Below are 24,419 nucleotides of genomic sequence, written 5' to 3'. Positions count from 1 at the left end.
AGCTTAATTAAACTCATAAAAGTTGTTGTTTCTCTCTCTCTCTCTCTCTCTCTCTTGATTTCTCTCTGTTTGTTGGTCTGCACCTCTCTCTCTCTCTCTCTCTGTCTCTCTCTATCTCTCTCTATTTGGGGGCATGTGTGTGGCATTAGGTGTGAGGGAAAACCCAGAGTGCAGCATGGGTGGCCCACGTCAGGGCTCCACTGCACAGCATCTACTACACATATCCCCCTAACACAGCGAGAACTCCCCATCTAGTCATCTTCAAGACGGCGTGTATGGGCTTGTCTGGTGTCTCAAATCTCTGAGGAGATCCCTCTGTGTTTGCTGGTCCAGTGGGGCCTCACCTTTGCTTCGAGGTGACCACTTAATTAAGATCACAGCTGAGGCTATACAACTCACCTGTGTGCTTGCCAGTACTTACTGTATGTGGCAACTATGTGCCACTTTTACCCTTGTGGCATAACACCCATACTCTCTGCCCACCCAATTATAATTGTTATTTACCGTACATATCTCTCACTCTTTTACATCCTTGGATTGGTCTTCTCTCTTGGTGCAAGTGTAACAGCTGTGCACACCTGCTTCCCTTAGGTTGTGTGTTCCAGGTTAAGTCAGGTGGGGACGGTGCTTGTCTAATACAAGTCACAAGGAGGGACTCTTGGTGTGGGTTTCCGAACCTCCCCATGCTTAAACCTCCGTCCCATGACGTTGTGCTGGTGGCATCCTGTAGAAGGCCTTCTCAGATAGCCACTGACGTAGGATCAGGCTCTTAATCAAACACGATCAAACATAAATAAATATGTTACTGTTCTCCGAAGAAAATGTTCCAGTCTTCAGTCTTCATACAAGATCGACAGCATGATATGATCAAGGAAGTAATTGGAGGATCATGCTGACGTCTTCTGGACCATACTTCAGCATAACTGCAATATGGCCAAAAGTCTCTTGCTTGCTTATGTTGGACACACCATTATTAATAATCTAATAATAATGATAATCAGTGTCTCTTCATGTATTTCATCATCCCATGTGTTGCCTTTTCCTCATGTATTCCTCACCTAATTGTTCATCACATTTTCTCTCTCCACAGGCAAACTATCTTCCTTACAGATGTCTGAGGAGGCACATGAGATGGGGCTTGCAGATGACACCGGCCATCCATCAAAGTCAGTGTTCACATCTTAGTCTTAGAACTGATAAGTATGTTTATATTCTTTTAATCTGTGCAGGCAATTCTGAGATGAAAGATCAAGGAGATGAACATGTTTTCCAATGAGACAGTCATGGCATAGTTTATCCCGTGGTCTATTTAACATTGTCTGTTCTGACAGGGTGAAAGACCCAAGGTGAAAAGGTAGGGACATTAATTCTACAATCCAATCAATAACAATTTCACAATGTCAAACTGCGCAGGCAAGCCCTTATCTTTTACTCAGGTGTGAAGCCCATGATCCTTGCATCTGTTGTAAATACAACACACAACGATTAACCATCAAAATCGCTTAATGACATTTTAATCATGATGTTGCAAACACTGCATCTTATTTAGACACCCAAATGGACACACACACGCACACACACACACACGCACGCTCGCTCGCATGCACGCATGCACACCTAACACACACATATATACACATATATACACACACACACACACACCCATCTCACTGGCCTATCGCTGAAGAGGCTGTGTCCATGAGAACAACAACCCATTAGGGGCCTTTATTGTGAAGGGGAGCATGCTGCTAAATGGCCCTGCATCCACTCGACTGCTCACCCTGCACAGGACTAGCTGAGCATGAAGCATGTTGCATCTGCTAATCTGCATATCTGTGCAGGCACAAGGTGCAGGAGGGTGCAGGAGGCGATTAACTTGACTAGAGGACTTTCTTCATGACTGTATACAGGCTCATTTCTGCTTTGATGTGATACAGGGATGAAACCATGTCCCTATATTAACAGGGTAAAAAAATAGTTCTAAATCTTGCAATATCATCTTTTTGATATCAGTTTATTCATGGAGTATGTACACACCCAAAAAGCCAACTTGTTTTATTAGTTTCTTCATATGCACATTGTCAAGGTGAAAAACAGTAATTTGCAAGTATATTATGAATATTCTATTTTAATAAAGAGTTCACACAAGAATGTCATTAAACATACATTATACAAACTTAAAGAAAATATGTTCAAGACAATTAAGAAGTACAGATACATGTCTGCCCACTGAAACATTTGGTTCATAATGGTGAATGTAGAAAATAGAGTTTCATTTAAAAATCCTTTCATGTTTTATACAGCATAGAAATATGAAATGTCAACATTGCATGGAACAGAAATATTACAATCACCTGGTTTGTTATTCATACAAACATATCTCCATAGATTTGTCCAAAAGAACACAGTTAAGTTACAGTTCAGTTTAAAGGCTGCCACCATGTTGCAATATCAATTTTACAATTATCTTTATAGTTTTAAATTCAGAATTGACACTGAAGCCTCAAGCCTTTATCTCTATACATACACACAAATCTCATATTTGTCCTGAAGAACATAGGTAAATGTGTAAAAGCTGTCGCAGTGATACTTTTACTATTTTTTAACAGAATAAATTTGAGAAATTACAAACTGTTCACACAAATAATGAATTCAAAGCCCAGGAAAACAAACATCCTGAAATAATGCTAGTTCTTCCACTACTCATCCCTAAAAACGAACTATTACTTGAACTCATTAAATAGGTCCATCGCTCCTGAAAGTATACACAAAAATGAGTCCAATATGTATATTATGTACAGTCATTTCTGTCACGCAAACATTTAGAAACAGTGTGTGGGAAAATATGCAGCAGGTGTTCTGGGCTGAATCTCTACATCTATGACCTTCTCAACATTATCAAAACCGCTGTATGTTTGCTCTAAAGGGCACTGTTGTGGAAAGCACCTTGAGACAATGTTCATCAATAGCTGTAATATATAAATAAATTAAAAATGAATTTTATGTTTTGCATAGGTATATAATGTAGCCACGAGTTGGACAATTGTTATAGTGTCATATGGAACCACTAATAGACTCCTAGGCAACAACATTGTAGGACTGAATTATGAAACTGAATTATAAAACTTGATGCACTTGGCATCAAAAGCCACAGACATCCGGAAGTTCAGAACCTTCCGTGCCCCCACAAGTTGTGCAATAACATGAAGTGATGAAGTGTAATTCATGACAGTGAAAACCAATTCTACTGTTTGAGTAATGGGTGTCATTGCACTGAGACCACTCTTGTCATCACTCATACATGTCAATAACAGAGCCTATACCACATATGACAGGCAACCAGATACAACACTGCTGTTAGTTAGCTGCTTTTGCTAACTCCAGAACAGGCCCAGAGATATTGTCAGGTACTGTTAGAGTACAGACATCTCTGGTGTTTGGTACTATTAGCTCCAGACTGAAATAAAGCATCTACCCTTCTGAGGAGGCCTCATAGTAAACAAAGACACCGTAAAAAAGTAATCAAATGATCGTGCCATCTAGCTAGATAAACAAATGTTAAGGGAATAGCTAAATTATTGGAATTGCAGGAAGATAATGAGAAGTTTGCAATTTAAACTGAACTAAACGTTTTCTTTAGGCTACCTCATCATTTTAGTGTGTCATCGTTCAGACCTTTTTCAGTTTTTTTTTAAATTGCTCTGAATGGTATACTGTGCACACATTATGGACTGATGTAAAATTGATCTATCATGATAACAATTAGTGGGCATATTACCCAGCTCTAGACAAGCCCCTGTGACATCCCCATTGGGTCAAAAGTGAAGTCTACTGCATCCCCATCCATGAAGGTCTCATGAAGAACTGTTTCCATGTCACACTCGAAGCGCTCGATGGACATGCCGTCCAGGTCGCTTGGCAACCGCTCAGGCCTGGTGAAATGGGCCGGGTGCTGGCTGGGTCTGGGCCGAACAAAGCCATTTCTGTTGCCATGGTGCACTGATGGAGTCCCGCCCTGGTGACCCAGCGGAGGAGCCGGACCCAGCAGTGTGTAGGTCCGAGAGCTGCTGCCGAGACACCCGTCAGTGTGACCGAGGACCTGTGGTCCATGTCCGTTCATGCTGACCGTGGCGGGGTTTAGCGGCCTGTGGACCTCTGGTGGGTACTGGTGAGGAAGTGTGTGTGAGTGTAGATGATGGTGAGGGTGTGGCGGCTGTGTTGATGCAGGACCAGCCATGTGGCCCACATGACCCTGGTGCCCTTGCCCACTGTAGAGGGTCCGGAATCCCCCTCTGCCACCCACACCAGCATGGCTAACCATGGTCTCCATGCACAGCAGTGGTGGCTCGTGGGAAGCTGCGTCCGGGCTGTTGTAGCGGCCCAGGAAACGTCCCATCCCAGCAGCCCCCACTTTGGTCTCCGACAGGGGCCGCATGGGGACCGAGGCGCCGTTGTTCATGGGTGTCTGGCTGTAGAGGCTCTTGGGATATTCTGGAGGAGGATGCGGCGGCGGGCCCGCTGAGGGCAAGGCGTACGGACCGCGGTAGCCGACGTTGCTTTGCATCATGGGAGAGCCGTGCGAGGCGTCCTGGTGCTGGTTCTTGGGCGAGAGGAGGTTGAGGTTGTTGAGCAGGCCCTCCATCATGGCGTTCTCGGGGCTGCGGTGACCGAGAGAGCCGGCCACCTCGGCCAGGCTGGGCAGCGGCGTCACCATCTTGGCCCCCGACGCCACCGGGTAACCCAGGTGGGCGTCTCCGCCCTCGCTCAGGTCGTCGGGCTCGGGCAGGAACGGGGAGCGGCGCCCGCTCAGCGTGCTGGCGTCGGAGCTCGCCCGGCCCCGGAAGGAGGTCCACTCCTCGAAGGTGTCGTTGCTGTGAGAGTTGGGACTGCCCCCCAGCCACGGGGAGTACTGGGACACGGGACTGTTGGCGTCTTCGTCCATCACTCCCTGCAGGGACACCTGTGGGACACAGGAGCACTGGGTGACCTTGAGTGCTGAGGACTAATTAAACAGATTAATCTAATCAACTCTAATGACACAATTTGTGGCACTGGCAAAATGATAACTTGAGTGCAACTTTGGCAAAATGATAACGTAAAGATAACTTGAGAGCAGCTTTGGTTTAAGTATACAGACAGATGCATATAATGTGATTTTGGTGGGAAAGGTAATAGTATAACAACAGAAACAGACTAATTAAATCCTTGTTCTCACAAATGATAGGAGATATTCGATACATCAGGTCACACACAGCCTTGCCCAGTCTGTCTGTCTTTAACGCAGAACACTGTAGCTCCATTGTCTTCACCAGTTCTGGCCTGGGTCTAATTGACCTCTGAGTGACCTGTGTGTCCGTTTATCTGTGTGGGAGACTCCTCGTACCTTTTTCTTGGCGGCCCGTCCGCGGCTCTTGGCGAACTTGCTGTTGTTGTCCATGGAAGCGGCTCGTCGGCGGGGGGGCTTGCCGCTCTTGCTCCCGTCGGGATTGAGCATCCACCAGGAACTCTTCCCCGTGCCCTCGTTCTGGATGCGCACAAAACGACTGTGGAGGGAGAGGTTGTGCCTGATGGAGTTCTGTTTGGGGGGGCAGACACATGCAAAAAAATGCATGAGAACACACACTCTAAACTCTAACTGACTGACTCTAACTCTTCACTGACAGTCAAGACATATTTCTTAACATTTTGAACAGGTCTTGTGAAAAACAACGAGAGTTAAATGTAAAATGCTGCAAAAAACATTGTTTCAGTTTACATTTAGAGCTGTGCAGAAACCATACCTAGAAAATAATCAACTTGGCTAGCTGTTAGCTAACTTAACTCTTCACCAATTCAGTGGACACCATTTTAAACACAGTTCTAAATACTGTGTTTCAATAGCTTCTCTGATGGCATAGTGCTGTTACTACTAAGCCATTGGTTTGCAGAAGTATATAATGATGAAATGCATGGCCAAACTAAACTTTAAAGACCTAGACTAAAAGAAAACATTTATGAAATCGATGTTTGTTGAAAAATATATTTAGTCTGGGACTAAGCCTAATCCATGAGCAGCACTCTGGCCCAGAAGTCACTTTGTGAGTATGCTGCTAATTGAATAAACATTAAATGGTTATTTGTGTAGATCCAGAGCTGTAAGACGGAAAAAATAAACAAACACACACACACACACACACACACACACACACACACACACACACAACAAGAAGCATATACATAGCGTATAGTCAACCCAAAATTATAAATCATTCAGAAATGACCTCAGCAGCAGGGAAGAGGCACATATTCCAAACAAAAAAATGATGTGGAATTTTTCATGCAAGGGAGAAGCTCTTCACAAAATGTAAATAAACAGAGTATGGTGAATGAGCTCATCCCATGCACACCCATGTCTTTAATGATATTTTTGTCTGACCTGTATATTTCCACACCTGCCAAAACCAGCAACACAAACTCCAGACTGTGAGCACAGAGACAGAAGAGACAGACAAACACACAGAAAGAAACTCAAACTGAAGTACCAAGTACCCGGAGAGTTTTAATCACTGTCTATTCTTAATTGAGTCGTTTGGGTTGGATACTCTGGCATAATTTCCTGCAGGTGAAACCGACTGCATAAACGGGGGGGTGAATGACTGGGATGAGTGACTTACTACCCAGTGCAGAGATGATGACAGTTGCAAGCCATGTTCAGCTTGATGTGGGATGTGCATTTAGCTTCTGGGTTGGGTCTGAAACCGTCTGAGTTTATAGACTATTTCAAACAACAGTGTGTAACTATGGCTGTATTCAGGTGACTAAATTCATGCACAAACATATTTCAAACATTTACACAACATGATTCCTAATCCTAACACCAACCCTCATCTTACAAAACTGAACCTCTTCTGGGTTCGAGTCTACGAAATATTTATGGTAAAAGAAAACAAACAGTTTACATTAACGAGTACTCTGCACATGGAAATACATGCATGTAAAAGTGTGACCTGTCCCTACTGTAAACTACAAATCAAACAAAAAATGTGCATGTAGGGTGAAAGGGACAGTTATGAAACCTTGCCAGGCTACGGTCAACACCATAGCAGCGCACAACAGTGTTATTGACCTGCTCTTACATACACATGGAGGGGTGGGGGAGTGGAAAGACCAAACAAGTGAACAGAAGCAGGAGAAACAGGAACATGAATGATGAAAACTCCGGACAAAATACATGAGAGAATGAGAGATGAAGTGAGAGTGTTGAGGTCTCTGTGTGCATAAATGCATGTGTTTCACAGAGAGAGAGAGAGAGAGAGAGAGAGAGAGAGGTTGTAGGGTTCAAGGTGTGGAAGGGAGGCGACCAATAAGAGAGGGAGACAGGGAAGGAGAAAGAGACAGAGAGAGGGAGGGAGAGAGAGAGTGAGAGGACCAGTAAGAGAGAGAGAGAGAGAGACAGACAGATTGACAGAGAGGTTGTAGAGTTCGAGGTGCGGAAAGAAAGGGAAGGTCCATCAGTGAGTGTGTGAGAGAGAGAGGGAGAGAGAGAGAGAGAGAGAGAGAGGGAGAGGTGTGGTTGTTTTCCTGGTGCACACACAGCAGTAGGGTCGCTGAGTTCACCACACTGTGTTGAACAGAGGACGTCCCCAATCCCCCCCCAACCCACCCACACACACCCACCCAGCCCCCTCCCCACCCACACAGTCACGACCCCCGGCCCTCACAGACTGTGGAGGCTGTTGACAGACATATGCAAAGAGGCACGGGGATGGGAGGGGACACAGACATGACGCCACTCAAGCGACGCCGGCCTGCTTTAGCTGTAACACGAACCCGACATGTCAGCGCTGGCTGACTTACCTACAGCCCCAGTCCTCCCGAGTGACAGGCAGTGGTAAGATAGATCCGCGCTACAATGACCCTCTGTATTCTCACGTTGAGAGACATTAACTGGATTGGGGTACAGACTCGGCAGCAAGACAGAGACAGCTGGACAGACATCCAGACAGAGAGAGGTGGGGGGGGGGGGGGGGGGGGTACAGGATGACAATGCCTTCAGAGATAAATGTTGAGTTATCAGATGAGGAAGTGTTATCATCTAGCAATCGGAGACGTTGCCCAAGCTCTATTTAAAAAGGTCTCCCTGCATGCCACCGCGCTCCAGTCTTTGCATTGTCTGCTGGGTAAGTGACTCTCTCTCTCTCGTCAGAGAGAACATGAAAACAAATGAACACAGGACATTGGCACTGACTGACTGGTCTGGCAGGAGACAGGTCGTTGTCCTGCATTCCTCTCTCTCTCCTCAGAGGTCTCCAGCCTCTATCTGTCTGTCTGTCTGTCTGTCTGTCTGTCACACTCACTGGCTCAGGCTCCAGGAAGACACTCAGCATTCTTATTAAGTGCTGCCTCTCTACCACCACGGATGTCTTTGCTGCACCGTGTGAGGACATGCTGCCTCTCCATCTGCGCATCCCCCCCCACCCCACCCCAACACACACACACACACACACACACACAACCCTGTGTCTTAGCAGTCTCAGCTCTCCCTCTCTCCACAATACAGGATGTGAGGCAAGCAGATGTCTGTGTGCAGGAGGGCCTGCAGTGGCGATGATGGAAAGGGGAGAGATAAGGAAGAAGGGAGGAAGAAAGATGGAGGAAGAGAGAGATGGAGGGAGGGATGGGAGTATGGTCTGATAATAAAGTAAGAGACTACAACAAGAAGGTAGAGTGATCAAGCGGCGTCTTAGAGGGGGACACATACAGTGCTCAGATGGAACAGGCGCAGACAACAGCCTCTTTCTTTGTCCTGTAATCTGCAGATTTGCCCCCTCGGCCAGAGGAATAGGCCTAGCAGAATAACTCAAATTCTTCCCCGTGCTTAAGGGGTAAGAAGGGCAAACTGAGTTAGGAGGTTTAAACGCTAATCTCAATTATTTCTGATTTATGTACTTCCATATTTCTTACTGTTTGTTTGTCTCATGTTACGCCCCCCCTTCCTCCCACCAAAAAAAGAGAAAGAAATTATATGAAAATAATGAGAGTTGAGAGAAACAGACAGATTGACGCACAGTCAGACAGGCAGACAGAAACAAAGACTACAGAAGCTCCTCAGGTCTCGGTATGACTCAGCACACTTCGTCTGCCAGTGCCAGCCCATTCACACAGGAAGTGCTGGATGGTGCTGATACGGCTGTTTGGGCTTTGAACTTAACCCACTGCTTGACACCAGTCATATTTATCTGGGTGGAGATTCAAAAAGCATGCGCTCCCTCAGTGGAACACAAAACAAAAGTGGTGACGATCTGCTTTCCTCCACATAGCTACATCTCCATTTTTAACTCTTGAGAGTATGAAATCATGTCTGTAAACATTTTTCAGTCCTACAAATGGTAATCTGCAACTCTTGGTCTTGGTTTTGTGTAATCTATTCCGCTTAAAGTTAAGCCTCATATACCTCACAAACTGACCTGTCTGTATGTGACTGACATTTTAAATGGCACCCACCAAATGCTCAGATTTCATAGCTGGATATTACTGGAATCACTGAAGCACTTTCTGAAACAGTTGAATACATTTTCCTGTTCCTGTAGCCTGACTGGTAGAGTGTGGCACAGTTACTGCAATATTGTAAGTTGCATTATATTTAAGTGTAGGCCTATGTGTGCTTCATCTGTGATAATGATCATCAATTAAAGTATTACGAGCCTTGGAGACTTAAAAGGGTCCGTCACCTCTGAGAGCATTGTCTGGCTTCTCCTCAGAGAACACATCAGAGAAATTCTTGTATCACGTGTAAGGTAACGATAGAAACGGCATCCACCGGGCTATTTGTACACTTCCCACATACTTTCCTTACAAAGGTCACCTCGACCCGCACTCATCCGCTCTTTGGTCACATCCGGTTTACTTCAGACACATCCTGAGTCTGAGCCTGAGCCTAGTGACGGGCACGTCTCTGAGTACTACTCGCATTCCATACATGGAGACATGGCTGCAACTTGTGAGCTACTTCCAAGCCTACTGTTGCTTAGCATTGTGTGATAACACAAACACGTAAATTGTTTCCATTCACACCCAATACTGAGTGGATGACAAAGTGTGGGATCCAGAAATTTATTGCAAGTACATGTACAGTTAAAGGTCTTTACGAAACGCATTGTTCGCACTGAATAAGAGCGAGTAAAATCCAACAGTGTGCGGTAGAGCGATCCTTTTTTTCATTGCTATTTAAATGTTCCTGCAATCTACCTGCACCTCATCAGGCTGTGCGTGGTACCGGAGTGATTTGGTCTTTTAAGCAACTTGAAAACATATGAACCCCACACTCCAGTCTCTCGTCAGATTCACTAAGAGAAATATTATTGCAGCCTGCCCTATCATATGCTAAAGATCATCAGGAATCTAGTACTAATTTTGGAATGAAGACACACCCAACACATGCATGGCATAAGGCAGCATACTGATGTTAGTCGTTAAGTTTAAGGCCTGTAAAACGCTCTCTGTGTATATATAGTGTGTGTGTGTGTATGTGTGTGTGTGTGTGTGTGTGTGTGTGTGTGTGTATGCACAGTTCTTGCTAGTGTGCCAGGCTACAGTACATGGAGCAGGTGTGGCAAACGTTCAGGTCACAGACCACTGAGAAAAACAACAAGTTCCAGTAAGGTGCCACTCACCAGGGAACACTCCCTCCTCTGTGCCCAAGGCCCTGCACTCTCCCCTGGGGAAGCCCAGTCGAGGGGCCCTGCAGGCCGCTGGCTAACAGAGAGCACGGGTCTCTCCCTCACCTGGAGCGGCTAACTAAACGGCCATGTTTGGTGCACTGTTGGAAGCAGGAAGTGGGACCTCCAGCCCCAAGGGACTCTTATAGAAGTGTTAACAAAGCTCCTCTCCTCTGTTAATCCAGTGGAGTAATGACATCAATACTTAGCTTTTATGAGCTCATACAGTACAATCTAATTAAGATCAGTGATATAGATTCCAAATGTAGTATGTCATATATTTACCGTATAAGAGAGTTGGGCTTTTAGCCTACTAAAACCATTGACTGCATACATCATACATATACTGGTAATTAGTTTATTATTTATGCCAAAAGTAAACCAAGTACATCAGCACTACTCTGTGTTGAAGAGTGTCATTACTCCCCTAAATGACATAACTGGAACTTCAGTGCTTGTGATAAAAAAAAAGTGAATAAAAAGTCAATATGTCCAGCATTTGAGGATGACTTTCTCATATCACATGGCAAACAAATGCATGCAATAGAGATATTCTGTGCTTTTGTGTTATTGTGTTACAACACTGTACCTACGACCATGCTAATAAAATAATGTTGGATTGATATGCTTTCATTCTACCACACTGGTGCACTATCCTCTCCACATAACGTTACAGTTCTGCTGGTGTGAACTGGTGTGCATGGAGTCACCCATGCATCACTTAAACCTACACACAGGTGGTTTTATACATGATGTGTTTGTGTATGTGTGTGTGTGTGTGTGTGTGTGTGTGTGTGTGTGTGTGTGTGTGTGTGTGTGTGTGTGTGTGTGTGTGTATATGTGTGAATTTGTTTGCAAATCTTTCTGTAAGCAATGTCTAGAGGCCAAATTCGCAGCAGATCTCATGTCTTGGACCAGTGCCTCAGGCTTCTCCTTCACACACTGTTCCCTTTCACTGATTTGCTAATGTGTGTGTGTGTGTGTGTGTGTGTATGTGTGTCTGTCTGTCTGTCTGTGTTCCCTCTGATTCTCTATTCTAGTGTGTTGCTCTCCCTCTGATTCTTTACTCCCTCCTCTTTGTCTGAATGCTCTCATGTTTGTGTGTGTTTTCATGAGTGTGCATGTGAACGTGTGTGTACTGTGCGTGCATGTGTGTGTGTGTGTGTGTGTGTGTGTGTTTCTCTCCCAGCCCTGTGTTTTCATGGGAGGAGATGGTAACACGCATGCTGCTATTTTCCAGACTCTCCACAGGAAGTGCATCATCACTCACGGTGGGGAACAGGGCCACAGGAAAGTGCACTGCTCACCCTGAGTCCAGGGCTTCAGTGGGCTCTGCAAGGGGGCAAGTCAACATGGCCAAACACATTTGCGATACTGCGATGCGCAAAAGTCTTGTCTGTGAAATGTATTCTTCAAAATCATATCATAACGATTAATCTGATTGGCAGTGGTGGAGCTCAAAATACCAAAACCTTTCGCCAGAATCCTGGACTTTATCCTTAAGATCACTGCCTATAATTCTCCAACATAACATCCTATTCACAACTTCACGTTAAACTGCCTCTCCTCGCCACTGCTACAACGGCCAACTGCGAACCCATATAATGTCCTCTTGTGGAGTTTCCATTTTATGCTCCCAGTCCAGGAAACACATACAGGACAGTTCCCCTTACTTCTCCATTTTTGGGCTTTTGGGCTTTTGCCTTTATGTAGGTAGGACAGCTGAGAGGAAGCAAGTGGGAAGAGAGAGAAATGGACCAGGAAATGACCCCAGACCAGGGTCCCCACGAGCGCTCTCAGGACACACAAATGTGGGTACGGGTCCTGCTGCTGCTGCTCCCCCACCCCTTTTCTCTCCATCTCTGACCTCCAGACTCCGTGTCTCTGTTCGTCTCTGTTCCCCGGGCTGAGTGTGTGTGTGTATCATGAGCTGCGGTGTTGTGGGAAGGAGCGGAGGAGTGGAGCGGAGCGGAGCGAGGGAGCTGCTGGAGGCATGCGGGCCCGGCCGGGCCGGGGGGGAAGTGAGAGCACAGCTCAGGAATGGAGGATGTGTGACGCTTTTCCCCCGCAGCCCCCGTGGCCCCACCCACGCGCTCCACAATGATGGAGGTGTTTGGTGTCACCTCCTGTTATTGTCGGGGCTGACCAGGAACATTTAATGGACATACAGTTGGGATCTAAATATAGTGTGTGTGTGTGTGTGTGTGTGTGTGTGTGTGTGTGTGTGTGTGTGCGTGTGCGTGTGCGTGTGCGTATGCGTATGCGTGTGGTGTGTGTGTGTGTGTGTGTGTGTGTCTACAAAGTGACAAAATTCCCTGAGAATTCCTATGTCTGACTGACGCACACTGACCATGATGTGGTATTTGTTGAGCCGTTTGGGTTAAAGTGGGTGAAATTCCTGAAATGCCTGCACCCACAAAATCAATATGTCTGATCAGAGTGTGATCAAAGTGCAAACAAATCAGGCCCAAAGAAGATATGAGCTATAACTTTAGCAGTATAGCTACCATTTTGTTTTTTAAAAAACTATTTGAATACATTTGTGTGATTACTATGTGTAATGTTATAATAATCACACTCTTCACCAGATCACTAAATAACTTTTTTTTTGTCTCCATTCTTTCCTGTGTTGATTAGGTTGTGAAAATGTAATCTGTTATCTAGCTGCCTTCTTCAGCAGGAAACCGCATTTGAACAAGCAAAGGTATGGCGTCTCCTGAAAATACTGCAGCCTTTGATGCCATCAGGAGTGGTAAATCAGAGGTGAAAAGGAAACAGCGCTCAGAAGCTTAAAGTTTAAAGCATTTCCTACCTCTACATGGGATCAGAAAAGAACAAACACATGCTCACAGCCTACGGTTCGAAACACGTCTGATCTTTTTTTACTACTAAGCAGAAGTTGGAAAACACATTTTGCACAGGCCAAGTTACACCATCACCACCACCACTACTACTACTGCTGACTCTATGGCATGTGGTGATGCCAGCACAGCTGCTGCTGCTGGTGCACTAACACTCTCCATACAAGTCCAAAAAACGTCCAGAATCAAGGAAACAAGTAAATGTGTGTTGCAGAGATTTGTCTCACTCCTGAATATGTAGCCTATACTACAACCCAATAATTAGAGTGATATTGGGGTCATAGTTTTGTTGATAAGTGCCAGTGCCGACTGAACATTGACTTCCACTCTACAATGCGACCCTATTGGGACTGATGTTGTATTACATTGTAACTGTGCATTAGGCCTGGGTTGCCTATAACAAGAACTGAGCATGCATATCACTTTGTCTGAGTGTGATATAGATCATCAAATTCATCAAAACTCAGCATATTAAATTCTTGATTCTTAAATTCACAAGATCTGAAAAAAAACCCCACTAAGTGTGTTTTACTGAACATAGTGAACGGCAATGATCACCTTGTTTACTTTGCCAAGGGATTTCTACTTCAGGAGACACCTGTGATGAGTGCAGATTCTTTGTTTGCTCTGGAGACTTAACCAGTCAGAGCGCGAGCGTCTATTTCTGAGGCCATAGGCCTGTTTGTTTGTGTGCATTTAAGTGTGACAGCAGAGAGAGAGAGAGAGAGAGAGAGGGAGAGAGAGAGAGAGAGAGAGAGAGAGAGAGAGAGAGAGAGAGAGAGAGAGAGAGAGAGAGAAGCATAGGGAGGAGGCATCTGTGGAGGAAATCTATTTCAGAACTTCAAAGCTCCCCCCTCAGGGTTAGGGGGTTCATCTGATGACACTGAACCTGGTTAAACATTTCCACAGCCACCTCTCAAAACCTCTCTCCTGGAGGAGTATAGAATGCTCCATAGTACACTGAACTAAGTGTAGGCCTAAATGTTGCAAAATTAACCACTGTATAGATAACCACTGTTATATAATTATAAAGGGCTTGTTAAGAGGTCTGTTATCACAATGATCACAACTGATTCAAAAAATGTTGCACAATGTTTATGCAATAATGCTTTTAAAAGTACTTTTCTTCCCCTATAGCTGTTTTTGGATGATTGGATTCTGTTGACAAAATGAGTCAGATCCAGGTAGATATTATAAGAAATGGGCCACTTTAGCATCACTGCCTGCCACACACCAAACATTGAAATGAGACTACAGACCATAACAGATTGACCTCCCCACTTCTACAGGTTGTTGTCATCTCTTGCTGCAGCATAATGGCAAACAGCCCTAACACTTGTATCGCACATACACATGTAAACACACAGAGCCAGCCAGACAGACAGACAGACAGACAGACAGACAGACAGACAGACAGACAGACAGACAGACAGACACACACACACACACACACACACACACACACACACACACACACAAACTGTGCATTGTTTAAAGAAACTGTAGTTCATTCATTGCTTTGCATTTACAAGCTGATGCAAGATGATTTAGTCAGCCTACAAACCGTCATAATGTTTAACCTCTTTAACCATAATCTGATCATCTGAGTGAGATAACACATCTTTACCTTCCATCCGGCAGAACTGTTGCTGTCTCCCTTGTCCTTAAAGTACGGCACACTTTGCACCATCCAATCATATATCTGAGACAAGGTGAGCCTCTTCTCAGGCGAGCTTTCGATGGCTTTGCTGATGAGGTCGGCGTATGACATATTACCCCAGGCATTCCGTCTAGAAGAAGCGCCCTTTTTCTGGAACGGGACCACGATGGAGTTCGATCCATTTGGGGGCGACAGTGGAGGCACCTGTTGCTGCTGCCGGGGTAGTTGGGGACTCAACTGATGCTGCAGCAGCCGTTGATGTTGCTGTGTGAGAGGGTGACAGCAATTATCCAGGAAATCTCTACACAAAACGACTGTTTTTTCGTCGGCGACATCCTCTGTTTCTTCCAGCAAACTTTGGTTGCTGATATAGTCAACACCGTTGCCAGGCTCTTGTTTAACCGAAGACGCAGGCGAGGATGTGTTTGAGCTGTCCGGTTCATTGAACTCTGGTCGAGGCAGCGGCCAGGTACACGACCGGGGTCGGGAGAGAGGTTCGAAATCTGGATCAATATCAATCAGCTCCTGTGATGACTCCGCCATGTCCCACCGAAAGTGAGTCGAATGGACTCACCTGATGTTTATATTGCAGTCATATAAGCTTCACTTCAAACAAATGAAAAGAAAGAAAAACACCGCCAGTAACTTTTAAAAGCACTAGGAGAGTGGGTTGGTTATTAACCTCTAATACGTTTTCTTCTAGACTCCAATTCTTCGGCACGTGTCTGCACAACTAGACTAGCCTACTTCTACTGCTAACCTACTTCTACTTCTTCAGCAGCACACATGTAACCTGTGACAGGTCAGTTGAAAACATCGCATATTCTGTACTCCAGCGCCTCACAGACACATGCATTGGGAACGCCCACAGGATGACTGACAGCTATGTACAACCAGTAAACACCCTTGCATAACTGTCGTTGATAATCGGTATTGGTTATGTTTTTTTTTTTTTTCTTACAAGTTTGAGCTTGATCAATATTATATATAATATATTGCTGTTCCAAGCCAAGAATATTACAAATTAATTGGTTATGGGCTGTTATGTAGGCTACATTAGTTAGGCCTAACATGTAAAAAAAAAATAATAGGCCCCAATGTCTTCCTCTGGACAAATTTGTTGCAATTTATCCACATGGAGTTTTTTTCGTTTAACAGAGAAATTTACAGGGTTTTTTTAGTGATGGATTCTTGCCACCAGATGTGCTGAGTATGGGTTCTGCGACTACCAGGCCTACATCTATTGGAAAGGAGAATTGGGTCATAGCCTACAATAGAGTTTTGGAATGCACCTGACTAAAATATTTAAAATATTTTGTTTCAGTAGCACACATTTACACAGATGTTTATCTCATTGTCACAGCATCTTAGATGATGGACTCCACGCAGTATTCCAATGGACAAATAGCATTTCAGAGCACTTCTGGGCGTATCATCTCCAATTATAAGAATCTCCACAGAAGGCTATGCTTCATCTAGTGAAGGTTTAGTTTAAAGGCAGTATTCATACAGTATTTCATTTGGTGTTTCCCCCAACTAAAATGTCTCATCCTTGTGGCTGGTGTTGTAAGTGTCTTTGATGAGGTGCCCTGCCGAGTCCTCATAGTGCAGTAGGCCTATAGTGTATTTTACAGGTCAACTGCTCCCCCCATCGACTGGTAGATGCACTGCAAGTGTTGCAGTGAATAAGCTACTTGTTTTCATCTTCAGCACAGATTGGAATTTTCCAGATAAACAATTTCCTTTCTCCATTGTTGAACATCACCAGGATGATCTCACACTTGATGATTTTCAAAACACAAGCAGGTTGTGTGATTTTCATGCTGGTGTAATGATGTTAAAGTTCCAAAAATAGATTTTTGAAATACTTTTACATGCACTGAAAATGTAGCTGGAGACCCACTGGCTAGAAAACTAGAGCTAACACATTATAGATAGATGATAATGCAAAGGGTTTCATCATGTTGTGATGTCTGAGGAAACCCTAAATCTATAATTATCTCAGGGACTATAATATAAGCCATATAACAATGTCAAATATTTCAGTTGCATTACCTTGTTTAAAAAGCAATGGAGTTTACAAATTGCGCGTTAGCAGATGGCATGGCAGCTTTTCTAAAGACCCAGTAGATTCAACTGGCTTCAGAAAGAAGGAGTCCTCTCAGGAGTGCCAGGTGTAATTTATTTTTTATCCATATTTAGATCTGTGAAGTACCCACCTACCTTGTGATGCCGCTGCCATTTGGCATGTTCAAGTTTTCTACTGTGGGTATGCAAGTTAATGTGCAGGGAGATTGTATTATTCAACATTTTAAGTCAGAACCCTCTATATATAGTAGGCTACTATAATGCAATGGCACCTGTATCTAATTGCCTTAAAATTAAGGATGTTTTTGTGACAACATTCAGTGTTGATACCCATATGAAAAAGAAATAGAAAAAATGTATACTGCCAGCAATGTGTTTTATATACAAAACTTATGATTTACTCTTGAAAGTGGCCCCATTCTCGTTTTCCTCATACAACGTCATATATAGCCCTTACAGGTTACAAAGTTTTATATGTTTCAGGTTACACAGATTTAGCAAGGGTCTTATAATGGTTTCACTATCTTAAAAAAATCTATCAGGATTCAGATAAAACATAAAATCCTGATAGATTTTGATAGATGGGTAAAGTGATAACGAAAGGAACCAGTGATGAAAGTGAAATGAGTCTGTTTCAGTTCAGGATTTCTTTTTTTTTGACAGTTTAAGAACAGTCAGTTTAGTTCAGTGATAGAGAATTTGTATTACTGTTTTCAACAAATCCACACCTTTTACAGTAAGACTTATTACCCCTGAGCTCTAAACGTTTATATCTCTGTTATGTTGCCCTCTATTTCTTGTGAGAAAGGCAGGAATTTTCGAGACAAGAAATTTGCCTTTGGGTTAAAACAGACTGTTGTCCTTTGATTTATCCGACTAATTTAGTCCTGTAGGCTACTCAGCTGGACACCACAAGTATCCATGACGACGGTGCATGGGGCCTCTTCTCCTTTCTCTTAAAGTCTTAATTGTGACTGCCTGATTTCTGCCTGTAGAATGTGTGGAAGGACTGCAATTTGCCCTGTAGCGCTTTCTTTGATTATTAGCATTATTGTTATTACTAATCTGTTTGTTTCGATTCTTTTTTTAGAATGTGTGGAGGCACTACAATTTGTTTTGAGTTTTTTTCTATTCACTTGACTATATTATGATGTGAATGTGAACAGCCCCACAGCATGCAGTGACTCACCACTGCTATTTTAAAACCATGCGATCTTAGCCAGTGTTGTAAATGCCATGAGCTCCAAATAGCCTGGATGCAATCTTTCTAAAGAGATGGATGACGAGACAATCAGTAAAAATCCCACCAATGTACTTAGAATTTTTAAAACACAAAAGAACATTCCACAGCCTTCTATTCCACAACTTGACCTGCTCTCATGGTGAAACCGCATCTCTCCTCTACATACAGTCTGCTCTTCAGAAGAGCTGGTGTCCAGTGGCTGTGTCCAGGAGATTAGGGCTGGTGGCGGCGTGGTGCTGTGGGATCTGAATGACGAGGGGGTGGGGGAGAGGAGGGGAGATGGGCCTCTCATGGGGGCATCAGTGGGCGACGCCGGAGGTAAACTGACAGCTCAATGGCACGAACAAGATGCCAGCTGCTCCCTCCTACCCTATTGTCTTTTCACTCTCTCTCGCCTATCCTCTCCACCTTTCTCAATTCAGTTCAATTCAATTCAATTCAATTTGCTTTATTGGCATGGCAATTTAAATGAAAATGTGTTACCAAAACATAGAACATTGAAATATAGACGCATCTCTCTCTCTCTCTCTCTCTCTCTCTCTCTCTCTCTCTGTCTCTCTCTCTCTTTCTCTCTCTCTCTCTCTCTGTATATATATATATATATATATATGTATAAAGAAAGAAAGCTGGATGGGCTGAAGGATCAGAGTAGGTGTTTATCCATTGTGTCTGCCCCAGATATCTCTAGGATTGGCGTGTCAGTGACTTCAGACTCCCTGTTATAGGCAGAGCTATATAGCACAGCTACTCTACACCAAGCCTCCGGAAAACAGGCCAAGCAGGGATGCAAATGCTCTTGGTACCATGAGCAATGGAAACAGTGGCGCTTGTGTGGCCCAGAGGTAGTGTCCTGGTGGATGCATGGACCGGCGGTGAATTGGCAGTTCATGAATATTGAAGCCTGCTAACAGGGGAAGACAGAGAGGGAGGGGGGCGTGGACAAAGGGACCAAGTGCAAAAGCAGGAGCGGGAGGGGGAGGAGGAGGAGGAGGAGGAGGGGGAGGGGAGAGGAGAGGAGGGGGCAGTGATGCCGTCAGTTTCCGTAGCGATGCGCAGGCTCAGCGAGTGAGGGCTGCTGCCTATTGATTCGAAAACAACAGTCATTGGCTCAGCAGACTGGGGGCTGTGGGCTAGACAGAGCCGAGGAGAACAGAGCAGCGAGCACAGCACAGCACAGCCATTGTGTATGTGTGCAAGTCTCTCTCTCTCTTTCTCTCTCTCCCTCATATTCTCTCTCTCTCTCGTTCTCTCTTTTTGCACTGCCCCTCTGTCTTTCTCTTTCTCCTGATCGCGTTTTCTGGGTGAGGAATGACTGTGGCTGCTGTGTGTTTGTGCCTCCTCCCCAGCGCTGAGATTTGCAGATGAAGGCAGTCTAGCTCCCAACCTGCACTGCCTAGGAGGAGCTCCACTCTGAGACCAGCGAGACGAGAGGAAGAGCTTTTGGACACGGTAGCAGGTACGGTAATGTGCTCCTCTCTTCCTTCATCCTCTATCCTTTCTTTATCATGCTCTCTCTCTCTCACTCTTTCTCTCTCTCTCTACCTCCCTCCATCTTTTTTTCACCCTCTCTCTATGTCACTCCCCCTCTCTTCTATTCAGCCTTTTCCTCATCCGCTATATTCATATTTCATCCCTGTTCTGCTGCTTGTCCTCCATCTTTACTCTCCCTGTACACATGTAACCATGGTTTCCGTCTCTTCTTCATCCTCATCTGCCATTATCCCTCCCCCTCTCTTGCTGGCTCATTCTCATGCCGCTCAGTGTGTTTATGAAATGCTATTATATATTATAATATGATACAGCAGCAGCATTTATTTTGAAAAACAAATAATAATAATAGTAATAATAATAATACACCAGATAATTTTGGTCAACAGTGGTTACCATGGAATTCATTTCTGTTTATCTGTTCATTTTAAATGGCAAAACTGCTGTTCCATCTCTCTTTCTCCATCTTTCTCTCTCTCCCTCTCTTTCTCTCTCTCTCTCGCCGCCATCTCTCCCACCATAGCAAAGGCCATTCCACGGCACCTTATCTATTGAGCGCTTGACAATGACGAATGTAAACACACCGTGTGCACCATAAAGGTCATCACAGCCATATGGCCATTTCTAGATCTATCAATCTATTTGCATATGAATATGAAATTATTTTCAAACCAATCGTAGTACAGCAAAGAGCATCTGAAATAGGCAAGGCATCATAAAAGGCATGTGTTTCTTGTGCTAAATATTTCTGCTTCACATTGGTGTTTGTCAATGGATATACAAGTACATGAGCAGTAATACTATATTTTCTCACTGTAACGTGAGACCCAGTGTACAGGCTGGTGTACTGTATATAGCGTGGTGCTACTGAGTAGGTCAGAGTGTTTGGTATTACAAAGGAACTTTGTTGTACTTCTGTGTGAAGGTTGAGGTTGTCGGGCGTGGAGTTACTAATCTGAGTCAGGTGAAGGTCAAGGGCAAGGTGATGTCAGGGTGAAGGACGTACAGTACAGTAGTGCCAAAGTGAAGACTAAGACAGAGGCTCTCTCTTCTTGTTGTTGTCCTGTTCTCTCCAAGCACACACATGCACATGCACACACACACACACACACACACACACACACACACACACACACACACACACACACACACACGCACGCATGCAACCGTACACAGATTCACATACGCACACACACACACACACACAGCTGACATCAATAATATATGTAGTTGATGAGTAGGCACTGTGCTGAGTAGTGTAATGGGAGGGTAAAAGCTTATGCAAGGCTGTTTGGAATGGATTTCTGTCTGCTCCAAGCTCTCTGTCCCGTCTTTGAGGGGGAAGCCATTAGCGCTCTCATTCACTGACTCTGACAAGGTACTGGAGCCTAGAACAGCTGATGCAATACGTAGGGTGGCCATTACCTGCTGCTTTCAATATGTTCATTAACCAATACAGAATAATGTATAGTTGTGTTAATTTGACATTTTCTTTTATTTCACATACTTTTGTTGTCTTTTGAGAATAGACCGATAACTGTCAGATAATTGAGTTTTTCAGCTAAGATTGTAATTATTGTAATAATACCAAGACTTGCTCTCCTGAAAGTAACAATCAATATATTTAGAAAAAGGCTACATTTTCTGAAGTGGAATAAATCATATATCTGCAACCATTTACATCTATAACCATATATCCTGTCATCCTGTAGTAGATGTTTTCTATTCTACAGTATTTATGTGTTTTCTATTAACTGTACAATGTGTTTCTGTGCAGTGTTTGGTGAACACTAATAACAATGACGCCTAATGAAACTGGCTAATGGTTATACTGTCCACTTCCTGTTCCCACTCCTCCCATGTTGGCGCTCTCTTCATCTCTTCCCTGCCCTCTCTGGGCTCATGCCTAATTCTATTGCCTGTTTACACTTTTCCATTCTTCTCTTCTCCATGTTCTATCTTCTTATCTCTACATCTATTTTTCTGTCTTCTCTCCTCTCCTCTTCTCTCCTATCCTCTCCTCTTCTCTCCTCTCCTTTCTTCTTCTCTTCTCTACTTTACTCTTCTCTCCTCCCCTCTCCTCTCCTCTCCTCTCTGCGACTCTTGTGTCCTCTCTTCTCCTTTACTCTCCCCATTCCTCTCCTCACCTCTTCTCTCCTTGTCTCTGATCTCTTCTTCTCTCCTCTTCTCTTCCTGTTCATCCTCTACTTTTTCTCACCCCATTCTTCTCTTCTCCTCTCCTTTGCATGTGTCTCCACTGCTCTCCTCTCCTCTCCTCTGTAGGGGATAGACTTCTGGGTACTGAGCTTTTGCTGACCGCCAGATAGGATGGAGGCCCCGCTGGTGTGCCTGGACGAGGATTATGACGACCTGCGGCCGTGCCGCCTGGAGGACCTGGAGTCGAGCCCCGTACGGCGGCCGTTCGGCAGCAGCTCCAACATCACCACCATGCCCCTGAAGCCGCTCGCCCGCGAGGACTTCTCCGAGCTGGAGAACTTCTCCGAGATGATGAGCTTCAAGTCCATGGAGGACCTGGTGAACGAGTTCGACGAGAAGCTCAACGTGTGCTTCCACAACTACAACACAAAGACAGAGGGCCTGGCTCCGGTGCGCAACAAGACCCACGCCGACGAAGACGAGGAGAGGCTTCAGGATGAAGAGTAAGGGCTTATTTTTCCCATCCTCTGATTCTCGGTCCAGCTCTGATCCAGGAAATAGTGGCTTGCAAAAAGCTCAGCGTGACTTGTCCCTGTGGTTGATTTATACGATAAGCAATTACAATTGAGCTGTGTGTGGAGGGTGCAGTTTTTTGGCAGCTGTGTTGAATTGCCATTTTACCACCATTCATAACTGTCCTGAATAGAAATCATAGTGCAGTCTTTTTGGAGAGCATCTTGGCGTGGGTTTGCGAATTTGTATAGATCCCTTTTGGGAGTGACGGTGCTCCCAATTCCTGGGTTATGTGATGTCACACATGGCTGTCTCTAAATCTGGTCGGTAAATAATTGAACGTATTTTGGCATGCTTCAGCTCCTTCCATTGTCTGGCTCATAGTTTCCCACAGGCAGGCAGTCACCCCTTCAACATTGCGTCATTCTTCTTTTTCGTGAGAGAGACGAGTTGTCATTTGATTACAAAAAAATAGAACAAAACTCGACAGCTCTGTGATAGGTGCCCCCGGGTGATTTGTTTATTTTTAGAGCCCTTTTGATTTATCGCCCACTGTTTGGATTCAGTGGTGCCATGGTACTGCTACACACTGACACTGACTTGATTTTTAAGGTCAGCCAGAGCTTGGTCAAACACGTAATCAATATTTGTTGTGTCATAGTTCGTGTGACCTGAAGTGACCCAAAATATTTGGCTTCTGTTGTGGTGATCTATTTCATAACTGTATGATATAGACTTCCATTATTCGTAGTTAGTTTTATTGTGCCATTTATTCAATCCCGAGATGAATCTGAGCATATATTGCTCTGAGAAAATATAATAATAATAATAATAATAATAATACATTTTATTTAAAGCGCCTTTCAAGACACCCAAGGTCACTTTACAGGGTTGCAAAATCATCACATAGAAATAAAAAGAAAAGAAAAATGTTAAATGTTAAAGTCAGTTAGCCAGTCCATAAGCTTTTTTAATAATATGGGCACTAATGGTTCATGGCGGTGTGTTCTGGTAGCAGGATGTTGTTATTTCCATCGCAGGTCCTGCGGAGATATGTACCTACGCCCTGTAGTGATGACTCTTGGCAGACACGCGGCCACAAAGGAGAACTGATCTCGGTCCAGTGTCTGCCTCTCTAGCCTCGGAACGGAACAGAACAAGACAGAACAGAACTCAGTACCAGCTCGTTCCTGATGCCCATAGTCGGGTCGGATGCACTGTACTACTGGGCCAGCTGGCCAGATGTGAGATATGCTGAGGTCATTGGTGAATGGATGCTTGTTTTCAGAATTACTGGACACTTGGCAGCCCCCGCAGAAGGCACATGACCACAGACACATTGATCAGGAATGGGAACATGTGAATGAGAACAACCACATGTATAGCAGAAGACTCGGGAACAGACCATCACTCATCTGGCCCTGATGTGGCTCTGAGGTGGCCCTGGTCTGGTTGTTGTATTGTCCTGAGCTGCTCAGATGGAGTTTAGTTTGGCTCTAATGCGGCTCTGACCTGGATTTGTTCTGGCTCTGATTTGGTTTTGATCTGGTTCTGATTTGGTTCCGATCTGACTCTCATCTGGCTGTGACCTGTTTCTTGCTTGTTGGCCTCTCTCTGTGAACTCAAAGAAGGGATTTTATTTTGTCTCTTTATCTTATTTTTATTTATGCATGTCTGTATGTATTTATGTATTCATTTGTTTGTTTGTTTAT

The 24,419-nt window shown here is 44.5% G+C and overlaps 2 protein-coding genes across 3 annotated transcripts in view; one reads left to right on the top strand and one right to left on the bottom strand.

The window, feature by feature from the left end:
• Window positions 1–1,998: 1,998 nt before the first annotated feature.
• On the bottom strand, window positions 1,999–16,046 carry foxo1b (forkhead box O1 b). Its single transcript, XM_062536587.1, has 3 exons — window positions 15,186–16,046; window positions 5,384–5,575; window positions 1,999–4,960 (listed from the first exon to the last, which is right to left on the bottom strand). Exons 1-3 carry the CDS (start codon window positions 15,759–15,761, stop codon window positions 3,785–3,787), a joined length of 1,944 nt encoding a protein of 647 aa, XP_062392571.1. The 5' UTR covers window positions 15,762–16,046; the 3' UTR covers window positions 1,999–3,784.
• fez1 (fasciculation and elongation protein zeta 1 (zygin I)) overlaps window positions 15,722–24,419 on the top strand; it is a 14,296-nt gene continuing 5,598 nt past the window's right edge. Inside the window, exons 1-4 of one of the 2 annotated variants that reach the window (XM_062536590.1) lie at window positions 15,722–15,773; window positions 15,922–16,020; window positions 19,896–20,005; window positions 22,321–22,697. In XM_062536590.1, the coding sequence (XP_062392574.1) occupies window positions 22,366–22,697 (332 nt within the window). In that variant the 5' untranslated portion in view covers window positions 15,722–15,773; window positions 15,922–16,020; window positions 19,896–20,005; window positions 22,321–22,365. Of the gene's footprint in view, window positions 15,774–15,921; window positions 16,021–19,715; window positions 20,006–22,320; window positions 22,698–24,419 lie in introns of those variants that run through there. The other variant, XM_062536591.1, reaches the window with a different exon arrangement.

This window comes from Sardina pilchardus, chromosome 5, assembly GCF_963854185.1.
Source record: "Sardina pilchardus chromosome 5, fSarPil1.1, whole genome shotgun sequence".
NCBI classification, from domain to species: Eukaryota; Metazoa; Chordata; class Actinopteri; order Clupeiformes; family Clupeidae; genus Sardina; species Sardina pilchardus.
Note: the sequence above shows the minus strand (reverse complement) of the source record. Positions and strands in the feature narration are given on the sequence as shown.

Coding starts and splice junctions, on each gene's coding strand:
- foxo1b (XM_062536587.1), bottom strand. CDS start 15,761: ATGGCGGAGTCATCACAGGAGCTGATTGATATTGATCCAGATTTCGAA. Junction 5,576..15,185: donor ACAGTTCTGCCGGATGGAAG/GTAAAGATGTGT, acceptor CCCCCCAAACAG/AACTCCATCAGGCACAACCT. Junction 4,961..5,383: donor GACGGGCCGCCAAGAAAAAG/GTACGAGGAGTC, acceptor TGTGTCCCACAG/GTGTCCCTGCAGGGAGTGAT.